Source organism: Diadema antillarum, unplaced genomic scaffold, assembly GCF_040938485.1.
Source record: "Diadema antillarum isolate AM-2024a unplaced genomic scaffold, OU_Dant_1.0 scf00000018, whole genome shotgun sequence".
NCBI classification, from domain to species: domain Eukaryota; kingdom Metazoa; phylum Echinodermata; class Echinoidea; order Diadematoida; family Diadematidae; genus Diadema; species Diadema antillarum.
The window spans coordinates 1,807,397-1,822,901 of NW_027270907.1; the positions used below are offsets into that span (position 1 = coordinate 1,807,397).

Here is a 15,505-nt window from a genome sequence, read left to right on the forward strand (position 1 = left end):
TGTAAATCCGCTTGGTTGCCTTTTAGCTGAGTGACTGACGATGTACACATCACATTGAAATCTGTGGATGAGTATGAGTTGGAGACCAAAATTTACTCTCCACGTCTGTTATGAACCGACTCGTGCTGCTGCTGCTGTAGATTTGCTGACTTGCCGACTTCAATCATTTTGTTTATAGTGTATTCGTTATAAACGTTAGCCACCACTCAAAACAAAGTGAGAAAAGATGCAGATTTCATCAAATTTATTCATGTGCCCGGCGCTAATTCTGCTCCTATCAGTCGTGATACAATGTTTGACACTGACAGAAGCAAAGCTAAAGGAAGGTGAATGTGAAGGTAAGACTATTAGAGTATTTATAACGAGAGTGGCAGTGCAGTGGGGTGTATAGTAAATTAGCTAAATTCCTAACAGTGTAACACGTTAATCATGCTAATCTCTGATATCTGATCTCTGTGCGAGTACTTTAGTTGCTGGCCAATTAGGTCCAGGGGAAATACTAGTAGTATGATACTAAATTATTATGTTCAATGACATTGATGCAATTGTATGAATGATCAGTTCTCCCTATCGCATATAGCTCTCCGAATCTGAACACGTGTGGCGCTCTAATTTTTTAACCTTTTGGCTTTAATTCTTGGGATATAAACTTCCGGTTATGAAGGCGCGATGTGTAAATGTACGCTTTTATGCACATTGAACGCCGAAGTACTAGTATTCACAGTTCGTTTTAAATTCTGTCGAATAAAAATAGAGTTATTTTGTAATCTGTAACTTTACTCTGAATGGGATTCTTCCGCAAAGTGGCCCCATCCCCCATGAATGCTGGGCCGATGATGCAAAACAACGAAATTATGGAAAATATCTAACAGGTTATAGATGAAGGACGTGACGTGGGTAAACCGCAAAACCGGAAGTTTACGTCCCAAGAGCAATCGGTCAGATATCGGTATCGCATGGTGATATCACTTGATTTCGGCTATATGCGATAGGGAGAATTTCCTCTTCTTTTAAGTTTGGTTGGCAAGGTTGGTGCTATATTGAACTAACAGTTCGTAGAAGTTTAAAGTTTATTTAAAGTTTTTTATCCATGTCGATCTCAAAGCGTGACAAAGGCACCTGACTAACGTTAGAAGTTAGAAGTTCATCGCTGTCTCAAAACTCACAGACCCAAACTATCTCTTCTAGTAATGTAGGCCCTAGCCCCTACGTACAGTATCCGTCACAATAAAGTTTCACTTCTAACGTTAGCTAACGGAGATTATCGTTAGCTAACGTTAGCTAACGGAGCCGCCGGGAAGTCAGCTAACGTTAGCTATCGATAACTAACGTTAGCTGACTAACGTTAGCTATCGATAGCTAACGTTAGCTATCGATATCAACTAACGTTTGCTCATAATGTAGGAGTAGTGAGGGCTAACGTTAGACGGAGAATTTCGTCTGTTCGGAGTTTTATTTTACTGTTCAGTATTACGGTCCTCCTCCGAGCTCCGGAGATCGAGACACACGGAAGGCCGACATAATTTACAACGCTGCGTAGCGGGATGCACCACTGTCCCTACACTGACTATACGGACGTGATAGATTGGCAAAATTAATCGTATTACATTGTATGTATTATGTCATAAACACATCGGCAATCACGCTCACCGACTGTTCGAAAAAGCGAAGATTTGGGTGTAGTTTTCATGGAAAACACAGCTACCAGCTCGCGCTCGTCGACACTGTTTGCAAACTCACGATGCATACAGATACAGTACAATAAATCGTACACTCAACGATCTATCTTGACAGTGAAATGTTCATAATGTATAACGTCTTGAGTGCAGGAAATCCCCTTCCCACATACTTCCACCTACCTGTACCAGGGAGGTGCTGCACCTCCCTGCCTGTACCAAGTACTTAGCTCTGCCAACAGCATGTGTGTGTCGTGTAGTCACGCGCACGTGCGGCGCTTCTGAACTAGTAACTGATTACGGGCGAATCGGTTTCCGTGCTAGAGCATCCCACCTGTTGTACAATGTACTTAGCCTTCAGTTTGTATCATTATGTAATTTGGAGGGGGTTCCGTGAAGCCAGACGTACCAGTGATGCCCACGCCACGGAAAATATCCCCAACGATAATAATACTGATACAATGTCAATGTATTTCGGTAGCCCAGCGACCTCCGTGATATAAAGTAGCGTTCCGTGTACTGAAAAACATTATCAACGTTTGTATAGGACTATTTTTTTCCCCATAATCTGTTATTGATTCCATATTCAAAACAATTTCACAACAAATCAAATCACATGTATTACAAAATCCACGATTTAGCATGACATAATTATAATGAAATCAAACCAAGCTGTACTTTCAGCAGAAACAGTACATTCGTAAAGAATGTACAATGCACCAGAGAAAGAAAACATCATACACTGCTTACTTACTTTCGTTAAAATCAAATCGAACTGTACTTTCAGCATGACAGTACAATGTTAGGCCTAATGTTAGAACTAATGTGAGGCCTAACCGATACTTGGGGTGAAAAGCGGCGGTTCGCCGGGCAGACCGATCGAGTGTATCGCCATTTTATTAGGTGATCCGAGTATTCAAATTTTTTTTTTGGACATTTCCCTGTCTTTTTTTTATTTCGATGTCGTTTCCGATCTTCATTGTGAGATCGGCAAGGCATTTTTTCTCTCTCTCTCTCTGCTGAGAAGATATCGAAGCGTGGATGAGCGTCGGTCCCGTAATTTTGAAATGAATTCTATACCTCTCAATGTGCACCAACACTTTATTTTTTTCTCTCTTTACGATCGCCAAGCTATTAAAAGTGTTTATACTGAGTATTTACAGGACATTATTTGCACGTTTTCCGAAGAAATATAATTATAACAGTATGACATTTATTTATGCGCGCGGGTACCGGGTGTAACTTGACAGTAAACGTGCCTAGCATGTTCAATACGCTGTTAATCTTGCAGTTTATTTATATGCTACGGTAGAATGACTGAATATTATAAAGACTCACTTTTAATTGCAAATAGTTATGTTTATACCTATACCGAGAAAAAAAAAATTTCATTTTCCTTTTTCTATTAAACAGTAAACGGCATGTATGAAATACAAAAACCAAATCAGCTAACGTTAGAGAGACAAAACTACATGTCTACCAGGTAGCCAGCGAGTTTTTCTCTGTGTAGGCCGAATTCAGTGGGTTTTATTCTGCAATTGCATTCGCTACGAGGTTTTGGTATCATACATTAAAGTAGAAAAATAACAAAATTCAAATGTTGATAGTTGTAAAATATTTCATTATGCATGCTACATGCAATTGACACGCTTCATCGTGCTTGAGACTGGAGTACGGTTGTGTTGCCATTATTTTCGATTCTATAAGTTCCGTGCACATCGCGTTCGATACGCGGATGAAGTGCAAAGATTGTGAACATTGGTCTTAGATTGATATTTGTACTTACTTATAACTCCACACGTTCACACCTTCATCGACATAATGATTCATTATAGCATCACTTTAATTTCATTTTGTCTTCTTCTCTTAAACTCAGTTAATGGCAATGCCATGTAAGAAAAGCAAAAACTAACGTTAGCTAACGTTAGCTAACGTTATTCTCTACTCTCAGGCAGTTCTGCACTAACGTTAGCAAACGTTAATTTTGATACTGAAGCATGTCAATTCGTTCTAGAGCATATACATAATGAAATATTCTTACAAGTATCAACATTCGCATTTTGCGATTTTGTCTACTTCTATGCATGATACCAAAACATTTTGAAGCAAATGTAATTGCAGAATACAGACCATTGATACCAAAGAGAAAATTCGCTGGGTATCCGGTAGAGACGTGCAGTTCTGGTCCCACTAATCTAACGTTAGCTAACTAACGTTAGCCATTGTGGTTTTTGTTTTTCATACATGCAATTAACTATGTTTAAGAGAAAAGGCAAAATGAAATTAAAGGGATCGTAATATTCTCTTAATGAACGTTTGAACGTGCGTAATTTATATTTGTGTACAAAATTAATATAAGACCAAAGTTCACAATCTTTACGCTTCATCTTCGTGTCCAACACGATTTTCACGGAACCTCGCAAAAATTATGGCAACTCAATCCGTATTCTCTACTCTCAAGCACTAACGTTAGCTAATGTTAACGTTATACTGAAGCGTGCCAACTTGTTCTATGAGAGCACGCAAAATGAAATATTTTTACAAGTACCAAAATTGGCATTTTGCGATTTTTGTTTACTTTTATGCATGCTGTTATAGAACAAGTTGACACGCATCAGTATAGCGTTTAACATTAGCTAACGTTAGTGCTTGAGAGTAGAGAGTATACGAGGTGAGTTGCCATTATTTTTGCGAGGTTCCATGAATATCGTGTTGGACACGAAAATGAAGCGTAAAGATTGTGAACTTTGGTCTTATATTTGTACACACATAATCAGCATCCCTTTTAATTTCATATTGCCTTTTCTCCTAAACATAGAAAAACGTATGATAAACAAAAACCACAATAGCTAACGTTATAGCTATAAACGTTAGATTAGTGAGACAGAACTGCATGCACGTCTACCGGGTACCCAGCGAATTTTCTCTGTGTTATCAATGGTCTGTATTCTGTAACTACATTCGCTTCACAAGATTTTGGTATCATGCATAAAAGTAGACAAAACAAGATTTCGTGAATATCGTGTTGAATACGAGACGAAGCGTAAAGATTGTGAACTTTGGTCTGATTTTGTATGCACATGTAACCAACACACGTTTAGCATCACTTTAATTTCCTTTGGCCTTTTATAGTTAATGGCATGTATAAAAAAAAACAACAACATTAGCTAACGTTAGCTAACGTTAAAGAGACAGAACTGCATTGTCTGTACCGGGTATACAGCGAGTCTTGTTGTTATATTGGTTTTATTCTGCAATTACATTCGCTTTACGAGGTTTTGGTTTAAGGCATAAAAGTAGACAAAATCGCAAAATGCCAACGATGATACTTGTAAAAATCATTTTGTTACTGTGCATGCTCAGAAGAAGTTGACACGCTTCAATGTTATACGGATATGACATGAGAGAATATACGGGGTCTGTTGCCGTTATAATTTTTGCGAGGTCTCGTGAATACGCTGTATCATGCTGGTTACGAAAATGAAGAGTAAACATTGTGGTTTTTTGGTCTGGAGTATACCATATTAAAAAAAAAACAACAACTTAGACACGTTCAAAAGTTCATTCACACTAACAGAATTATATAATATTAGCATCACTTTCATTTCATTACGCCTTTTTTTTTTCTTAAGCATAATGACATGTATGGAAAACAAAAACCACAATAGATAACGTTTGTAGCTAAAGTTAAAGTAGAGAGACAGAACTGAGTGTCTGTCCCGGTTACAGGTTGTTTCGGCAAATTTAAAAGAAGGTTAATAAGGACATGCTTACCGAAACGTTGAGATAGAGAAGGTTCTATTCAGGACCAATCTCCTATCCACGAAAGAATTCAAGGCGTCCCTTGAAACCATCCGCCTGTAAAAGATTAAGACCTCATTGTCTCCGATCACGCAATGATGATGCCACTTCGAGATGCACGATGAAGACAATTTGAATCGCGGCGATCGTTTGTTGACGAACAATAAAAACCTCGGCAAGCGGGAGGGGCAACGAACAAAGGATTGTCTTAATGACTTGCTATAGAGCTTCTCAATGGCAGGAAGAGAGTGTGACAATGGATGCCACCTGTTACGATCCAGGGATGATGAACATGGGATGTAAGTTTTTAGAACGTATATATGCTTATAGTATATAGCAAAGTGAGATACACATTATAGAGAGAATGAAACGTTACCGTTTTTATCGGTAATCGGTAATGATAGACATCAGTGAGACTACAGTCATGTTGATATATAACAGTATATATATATATATATATATATATATATATAATGAGCAAATATTTTCACTCGGATGTTTTATATATATATATATTCATAATTAATCTTGCGTGGTCTAATATGAATACTCTTCAGTTTAGAAAACCAAGAGAAAGTTACAATGTATTAAGACAGTCATAAGTAAGTTGGCGCATCGACACGTAAACCTTTTCAGCTTATTCTAGATGTTGGTGACACAACATTTGCTCCTGCAACAGTTGCGCCGGATTATGTTAAGACTGTAGGGCTTTAGATTTAATTTTGATATGATGATTTGGACTTGGGTTAGGGTTATATAATGTTTGTAGGTAGAATTTTGATTGGATTAGTCTAAGATATTTCATGGGAATTAATGATAACAGTAGGCCTAATAAAATATACTGAGATGGATTTTCATCTTTATCTGTTGAATAACGCGAGCGTGAGCGAACAGATTACAATTTACAACGAGTATAATTTCTGTCTGTCCATAGTTCATTTCCAGAAATGAGGTATCAAGTCCTGTAACCCATACCTATACAATTGTACTTTCGAAGCAAAATCTAGTTCGTATAGTTGTCAAGGTCCTGTGTGAGGAATGTGCTTTCAATCCGTCTTTTGTCGTGTGTTTTTGTCGAAAATGCTAAACCATTATCGTTGATCGGGCGATGCGAGAAAATTCTCCTTTGAAACCGGCAGGCTTTTGTTGTTGTTTATCACTGCTTGTATACAAGGACTTTGGTTTTGTTTCTGTTAAAGTCCGAACGTAATTAGCTGGCCCAGTTGATGCAGGGAGTTACCAGCTATATGTGACTCTTTTGAAATCGGCAGACCTTTAATCAATGTGCAAGATTTAGCGTCTTCTTTTAATGGAAATCCAAGGAGGTAGGCCTTTATCACGGCTCGCAACTAAGATTTTTGACTTTGGATGATCTTGGTACGCGATATCAGCGTTGATTGACAAGGAAAGACACCTTTGAATCTCGCCAAATCATGCCATTACATGCAGTAATTAAATGAATTACAAGAAAGGCAATACGGAAATACATTGTACATTTAAGTTTGATTTCTGCTGTGCTTGTTCATTTAAAAAGTAATTGAACATCACGACAAACTACATGTAAATGTTTATGAATTTAAGAAAAGACATGAAGACAATACAACTTTGCCAAACTAATATTGAAACTACCTCCCTGTTTTGACATTCCGCGCGCCTTATATTCTCGCTGATGAACATGTCTAAAAGCGTCGTTCCCCCCCTCCCCCCTTGAATATCACGAAAAGATTTAGAGTTTCATCGTTTATCACACGCACAGCATTGATGGTTCAATCTCGTGTTGTTGCAAGCGTTGCGGAGATGAAGCGAAGAAATGCGTTATCACAGTCATAATGTACATTACACTGCATATTTTTGTTATACCTATCATGATGAAGAAAGAAGATTGCACTGTTATTTATTGACCCACCCCCCCCCCCACACACACACACACTCACACGTCCACATTGTTTACACGTTACCCCAAAATATAACGTTTTACATTTTAAAGACATGGCCACCTCTGCTATATTGTCTATGCTGTTTATAACTCTGACCAGCTGATGTGGCGAGACTGTCTTTGCAGAGCAATAATTCTGATGCGGCGAGACTACGAACAGTAGACGCGAGCGAAGCATCCTGATCCACTTTCACTGTTCGTACTTCGTAGTCTCGCCGCATCAGACGTGTGGCTCAGCAAAGATAAGTCTCGCCGTATTAGATGTACATAGCGTAGCAGCAAATAATAGCTGCATCCTCCGCCTATAGGCAACTTCTCGTTGAGTTTACTAGTATTACACAGGCGCAACGTGTGGAAAAAAAATAATCATCGTACGAACGACGGATGATGCACATCCGCAAAAGTAGTTATTGTCTGAACAAAAAGAATTTTCTGCGCTCCAAAAAGACATTTCAGAGTCGAAAGAGTCATAACTACCTGCATTAACTGGGCCAGCTAATTACGTTCGGACGTTAAAAGAAACAAAACAAAAGCCCTTGCACAAAAAAGGTCTGCCGATTTCAAAGGAGAATTTTCACGCATCGCTTCAACATCGGACAATGGTCCAGCATAGACAAAAAACAGCAGAAGTCGGACTGAAAGAGACATCCTCACACAGGTCGTTGACAACTAGATTTTGCTTCGAAAGTAAGGCATGAGTTACATGACTTGATAGCTCATTTCTGGATTATGAAGAGACAGAAATTATACTAGCTCAAGTAACTGCAATTCGTTTACCAACGCTCGCGTGATTTAACAGATACGAAATATCCATTCACCATCTGATTATTTGCTACGTCTCCACTTAAAAAAAGTATACAACATGTACATTGAGGTATATTCTGTATAAGTTAGAAAGGTTTACTGTCGACGCGGAAACTTACTTTCAACTGTCTTACTTTCAATCTTCTTTATATTTACCATTTCAAAACTTAAAGTAAACTCACCCACGTATAAGGCGTAGATGCTCTAAACACATTACGACATAATTTATGCCAAAGTACGCTTTCATCTTTCACGAGAGCTTTTGTGTAAGCGAATGCAAAACTTTTTGGGGCGGGGTTGTTTTCAATTGTTTGCTATAGTCATGCGTTATTTTCAGGCTGTTTCATTTTTCAATTTCATGGATTTTAAACATCGTTTTCTTTAAGTATTCCAGTTCTCTCCCCCGCCCTCCACCTCACTGAAATCAGAAAGTCTACCATAAATCTGATCGATAAATACAACGTGGCATTTAGCGATCATGGTTATGGCAGATCACGGTTATGGCATACTCGATTAAGTACACTATAATAATCGACTGATATTTCGACTATGAGCCAAAAGAAAGGCTCTAAAAGTAAAATCATTATGTTGCTTAAAATTGTGATTTTTGCAATGATTCTTTTAACTCAACTCACTTAGCTAATTCTTGGATCGACATTTCCAGGCTAATTACACGCTGTATATTACCAGAACTCCAGTGCGTGCATTCTTTCGTCTGGCACCTGATGGTCCGGCACCTGCTTTTGTGAAAAAAAAAAATTTCACAAGGGTTGGGGGAGGGGTGTCAAGTTTCTTCTATCTGAAGAGACCGCATACAATCTCTTTGCGTTTTCCCCTTATTCTTTGGTTCTTTGTGTTGTGTTTGTGTGCTTCTTTTTGTTGGGTTGTTTGTATTTTCTTTTAATCATTCATGGGAGGGGAAAGAAGAGTAAAAGAGGGAGAAATGAAATAAGTATGCCACGTATGTTGTACACCAGCATCACAATCATCACCATCACTTCGATCCTTAGCCTTTTTTCATTCAGAAACACGACCACCATCATCACTCGAGAAACACACCGAAGCAAACAAATCACGTAACAAAGTACCAAGAACCTTCACGACAACAACACAAACGCTACAAAGATCAAGCTGGCTAAAACTTCGTTCAAAGTATTTTGTTAGGGCTAACGATCCACTGTATACACAAACGTATTCTGAGGACTAGTCTGAGCTAACGTTAACCCGAGTGATTGTACTACGCTACTATTATTACGTTACATAATAATAGGGTTATATTTATAGGTTTGTGAATTTATAATTACAGTATTTATGATAGTGTAACACCGAGGATTGTGAACTGATTTAGCGAGATATTGCCGATTTTTTTTTCTTTCCGATTATTCATGATCTTGAATATTAAACGTGAAATCGGAAAATCCTTTTTTTTTACTTATTTTTTTCTTTGCGAATGCATATTAGAAGTTCCCCTTTTTGACTAAATATAGGCCTAGTCTTCATCGCTAAAGCGTTTTATTGACAATACTTAATGAACAATGATAAAAAGAAGTGCTTTGTCCAATATACTCATTAAAAAAAAAAAACACGTTTCTGCGAGCTCGCTGATATCTGACACAGGGTAACCAACAAACTTCCGTTAGCTAACGTTAGATGCAGGAGAGGGATAGAAATTTCTCAGAGTGTACATCTAATGAGCTTTAGGTGGCTGTACATAATGTGAGAGAGAGAGAGAGAGAGCGTGTCTGTAAAGAATTATACAGACTAACGATAGCTAACGTTAGCTAACGTTATACGACTCACGCTCCATTGTAGTTACACAAGACACAATTCTTTGCGAATTCATTAAAAAAAAAAAATATTTTTGACTGAATATAGACCTAGCTTTCATCACTTATGCGTTTACTGACACTAATTATTGGACTGAAAAGAGAGGGTTGGTCTGTCCTGTTCAATGCTGTCTCCTCAATTCTGCCGTTAGCTAGTAATTTAATATTGTTATCTGACAAAAGGTAGGGACGGGAGAAAGGAAAGATATTTCTCTGCAATGCACACCAAATGAGATTTGTGGATGGATGTGTGTGTGTATGTGTGTGTGTGTGTGTGTGTTTGAGCGTGGTTAAAATATGTAATGTATATAAAAAAAAAACCAAATAACGTTTGTAAAGCTGTAGTTGAATAGGACTAAAGCTAACGTCAGCCCAAGTAATTGCATCATAGGAATAAAAAGATCCGTCTGTCCGGAGTATTCTTTTCTTTATTTATCCATTAATTCTTTCTATTTTTTTCATTTATTATAATTATTATTTTATTTATCTTTTTACTCTATTGCTCTCACCTCCCTGGGTCAAGGTACACACACCTGCACTACAGGTTGCTACGCGGGCCCAGCAGTGCCATGCGCCGCGTGCTACTCAATTGCGCAATGAAATCTCAGCTCACGGACTGTATGATCGACATCAACACGTGTTCGCTACCAGTTATTGTATGCAGAGACATTAATGTGCTGTGTGGCGTGGTATTGTGTCCATACTCAACTCGCGAGCTCGCTATATAAAACGCACGGTACACAGCTATCCAACGAAGAAGTCTAACGTTAATGTTAGGAAGGCCGAATGTACTAACAGTTACAGCTACACAGTCGAATGCAGTGACATAGTAACAGTAAGAACGTGAATGAGAAGGCATCAATCAGACTGCCTGTAACAGTGTACGCTGTATTGCCTGTAACGTTAGGAATGATACGAGGCACGATCATGCTCGCAGCTCGATCCATGCACCACAGGAGCGTTAATTTACATGATAAACTGTCCACTAGCAAAGTTACGCTCAATCGAGCGAGCACTACGAATTCCCGATGCCTTCAGGACCGAGATATCGAGTGAGCTTATCGAAGATTAATTGTATTTCTTATAGTTATGCATGATGCAACGTAGGTCTGAGATTTTACGAGACCTAGATCTAGTGCAGTATCTGGAAGAAGTTACCTCTGTGACGCGACCTGCAGGTGGTGGAAGCGTGCGGCACCGCCGCCGCGCTTCCGAGTTTTCCGTTCCGAAAGCAAAGAAGAAAAAATCACGATCGCGAATTCGCTTTTCGGAACCGAGAAAACTCTGACGTTAGTACTCGAGTCCGGTGCACGAGTTTCCATCGAGCCAACACACAAACGAGTTAGCTGCCAGCTAGCTAACGTTAGCTGGCATCTAACGTTAGCTGCCAGCTTGGCAGCTAACGTTAGCTACAGTATCGATAGCTAACGTTAGGTATCGATCGCTAACGTTAGCTTTCGTTAGCTAACGTTAGCCAGGACAATTTTCACGACACCAACGTTAGGTGAAACGTTAGGTGAAACTTTATTGTGACAGATACTGTACATTAGTCAGCGTTAGTAGACAAGAGTATAGCCTAAAACAATTGTTAAATTGAGAATACAAGACTATAAAGTCTACAGCAAAATCTGAGGATATAATGTTGTCCGCCCATAATTATAATGCAACCATATTAAACGCCATCCAAAATTTCGATTGGCAACAACCTCACATGTAAAAAACTTTTTTTTTTAATTTTAAATTATAGATGACAAAGAAATATAAAGAAAAATCTGAAATCCTAGCCAATTATCATTCTGAAAGGGAGTGTTTCAAGCATTTGTAATATGGTTTGGCACTTGTCACAGTGGGGGGGGGGGGGGGGGGGGGGCAGGCCTTTGACTGACACAGCATTTATTGGCTGACATTAAATGTTTCATGTTCAGGTTTCTTGATTGTTCAAGAGACACAAGCATGTCAACCCGTGTACCGGTATTTCTTTTTTCCGTGTCAAAGCCAACTGATATACATTTTATCTTCATTTCAAATACTGTGCTTCCATTTTTTTTAATTCACTTTTTGTTAGTCATCACTGATTCATTAAAGATAATTGTTTGTCTTGTAAAATAATGTTGAACTAAAACAAGAAAAGTATCAACAGATCTGTGCAAAAGCAGTACAGATACCCCAGTATGTGACATCCAGTACACTGTATCTTCAAGACAGGACTTCAGGTGTACTTTCATATTGTCGTTTTTTTTTTATCTCCATCAGAACAAAAAAGTATAGATTATTTTAGTGTGTTTTATTTCAATCCTCAAATTATAACAACTAAGCATGCCTCATACTTGCATGTATTTTCGTTTTGTCTCTAGTGTGCCTGAGTGTAGTGCAGCAGTTGGAAAACATGATCACAGATGAGGACAGAAAAGATACAGCTGTCATCGAAAAGAAGATCAGAAAATTCTGCAAGGGAGCCAAAGGGAAAGAGAACAGATTTGTAAGTATCACTCAGGTTTGACTTCAGTATTGTTTGAGATACTGTACATTTTGTCACATTCAAATTGCCTTGAAGTGATGAAATAAGTGGTAATGTATAGAAATGCAGATCATCAGGTGTATGCATAACAACATCATGCACATCACCCCTTACTAAATTGTTAAAGGCAGTTGTTGAGGGGGAAATGTGTACAATGTATGTAATCATTCAATATTTGAGTTTTATCTCTTCACAATTTGATGGCATAACAGAAAAAACAACAGGCTTGTAAAAGTGTTTATTGATCTCTTTTTTCCCTCTCTTTCTGTTCTTTTCTCAACAAGAATACAATGTAGATTATTTACCTGCTGCACTGATGATCGTAAGTTGAGATGACCAGAGAATATGTTTTAATGTTGTCATTTTTCACTTGACTAAAATTGTATGTCCTGTTCCATGTACATTTTGTATTTCTGTAGTGTTACTACATGGGAGGCACGGAAGATGCTGCAACTGGGATGCTCAATGATCTGATAAAACCTCTGTCTGTCCCTCTGCCTGCCGATAGGATATGTAAGAAGCTCAATGCTAAAGACAGCCAGATATGTGAGCTGAAATATGGTGAGTTTTGCTTCCCAAATGGGAATAGATCAATGTAGTAATTCCTAGTATCAATGATGATAAGGTAAGGCTACAGATGTATTTCCCTTTGAGGAAAATTCAAAGGGCCTTACTCTTGTCCTTGCAATTTAGTATGGTAGTTGTTAACATGTACAGCTGAAATAGAATAATTAAAAGGTTATTCTTAAAGCAAAGTAAATCCAAAACAAAGAAACAAACACATGCATAGGGTCTTACTTTTGTCCTTGCTATTTAGTATGGTATTTGTTAACAGCTGTAATAGAATAATTGCAAGGATATTTTAGATTTTAAAGCAAAGTAAATCTAAAGCAAAGAAAAAAAAAACATAAGAACACTCGTCCAAATTATATGAACATTATTGATTAAGCACTTGAGATATAAAGATCCAGACATATAACTTTGCTGCTGTTTTACATATCAGTATGAATATCATTGTAAAAGAATATCAAACTACTTGTGTGGTTTTACAACACTATATCACAGGTTTAAAAGCTACAATGAAGTATTTGTGCAAAAACACACAAAATGTATTGATGTGAAGAGATTTGTTCTGAATGATGGAATGTGCATCTTTTGACATATTATTGATATGATGGAGTGGCAAACTGAAATGGCATTTTGATAATATTCTGAAGACCCATATAAATTGAATATACCAACATGGATACTAAAAGTGTGCCTCATGGATGTTTTCAACGACAGTGCCTCGTGCATTGTATGTCTGCAGGTGACTCCCATTAAAACAAAGTCCTTGGGAGTGGCAGTGAAGTATACACTGTATAAATATATAGATGATAAATGTGGGACCTGCTCTTTTAGACGTTACTTCATTTCATGAGAATTTTGTTGCAACTGACTGACATTGAGAATTTTGTTATAACCATGTTTGTTAAAGGACAAGTTCACCTTCATAGACATGTGGGTCGAGTGAATGCAGCAATATTAGTAGAATACATCAGTGAGAGTTTGAGGAAAATCCGACAATCCGTTCAAAAGTTATGAATTTTTAAAGTTTCTGTTCAGTCATGGCTGGATGAGAAGACTACTATAGCTTGTGATGTCACATGAGTACAACGGTATAAAGAAAGTATAATGAAAATTCACCTTATTTTCACTTTTCTCGCATAACAAAAGAACACTTGACTTCTCTCTTTCAGAAGACAAGGGGAATAATATTATCCATAACATACATCAGTAACAAGTCCAAGAAATGTGCACTTTATTCAAAAAGTAACATTTTGTGAAATTCTCTTTTTGTTTTCATTATATTGTTGTACGCATGTGACATCACACACTGTAGTAGTCTTCTCATCCAGCAGTAATTGCGCAGATACTTAAAAAACTAATAACTTTTTAACAGATTATCGGATTTTCCTCAAACTTTCAGTGATGTGTTCTGCTAATATTGTTGCATTCACTCAATCCAAATGTACATGAAGGTGAAATTGTCCTTTAAAACAGGAGTGTGCTGCATTTTTATTCAACCCATGAAAGAAAATGGAAGAAAGCTTAGTTTGAAGTTGAGGACAAAATGATATGACAATGTCTATTCAAGTAATTATACAATCATTCATGCATGTACAAGAAAGCTGATTTTCCAATGTCATTCTTACATTTCTTCTTCCTATATGTAATTATCTATTTATTTGAATAAAATGTTATTTTATTTATTCCTTTATTTGTTGTTGTTGACATTGCTTCTGCCACTGCAAAATGTGTTATCAAACAAAATATTCCAAGCCGGTGATTGTACTACTGTAGTGCAGTGTTTTTGCTATATTTGCTATTCATCATTGAATGGTTGGAATAGCTGATACATTCTGACTTGTTCTATAACTTAAAGCAATACTAACATGTTTTCTTCTGTTCGTCTTCTCTCTCTCTCTCTCTCTGTCACAGAAAAACAAATTGATTTGGATGCAGTAGATCTGAAGAAACTGAAAGTAAAGGACTTGAAGAAGATTTTGACTGACTGGGGAGAGAGTTGCAAATCCTGCTTAGAGAAGAACGATTTCATCGAAAAGATAGAAGAACTGAAGCCAAAGTACTTCAAAAAGCAGCAAAAGCAGGAATTATAACTTTTGAGTAAAAGTAGAGAAGGCTATTTATTGATAGACTTTTACTTTTATATTGATTTAATTATTCAGTGTGTTGAAAGACAAGCCTTGTTTTTCAAGATATAATTGCAGACACATGCACAAATCCCAAACAGCAAGAAAAGAATTGGATAGTTGATAAATGAGGGATGCTATTACATTGGAAATATAGTTGGAGAAGATTCTGATACTTGATTTATTACAACATGTATACTTACAGTACATTGTAAATGTGAATGTGTGTAAATACATGTACTATACAGTAA

General features: G+C 37.5%; 1 protein-coding gene across 1 annotated transcript; it reads left to right on the top strand.

The window, feature by feature from the left end:
- The first annotated feature begins 206 nt into the window (after nt 1-206).
- LOC139727612 (mesencephalic astrocyte-derived neurotrophic factor homolog) lies at nt 207-15,505 on the top strand. Its single transcript, XM_071638596.1, has 4 exons — nt 207-338; nt 12,398-12,522; nt 12,981-13,122; nt 15,043-15,505. The coding sequence occupies exons 1-4, from the start codon at nt 227-229 to the stop codon at nt 15,219-15,221; spliced, it is 558 nt and encodes a 185-aa protein (XP_071494697.1). The 5' UTR covers nt 207-226; the 3' UTR covers nt 15,222-15,505.

Excerpts from the sequence above, each read along its gene's own strand:
- LOC139727612 (XM_071638596.1), top strand. The coding sequence starts at position 227 with ATGCAGATTTCATCAAATTTATTCATGTGCCCGGCGCTAATTCTGCTC. Across the intron at positions 12,523-12,980 it reads AAGGGAAAGAGAACAGATTT|TGTTACTACATGGGAGGCAC; the intron begins GTAAGTATCACT and ends GTATTTCTGTAG. Across the intron at positions 13,123-15,042 it reads GATATGTGAGCTGAAATATG|AAAAACAAATTGATTTGGAT; the intron begins GTGAGTTTTGCT and ends TCTCTGTCACAG.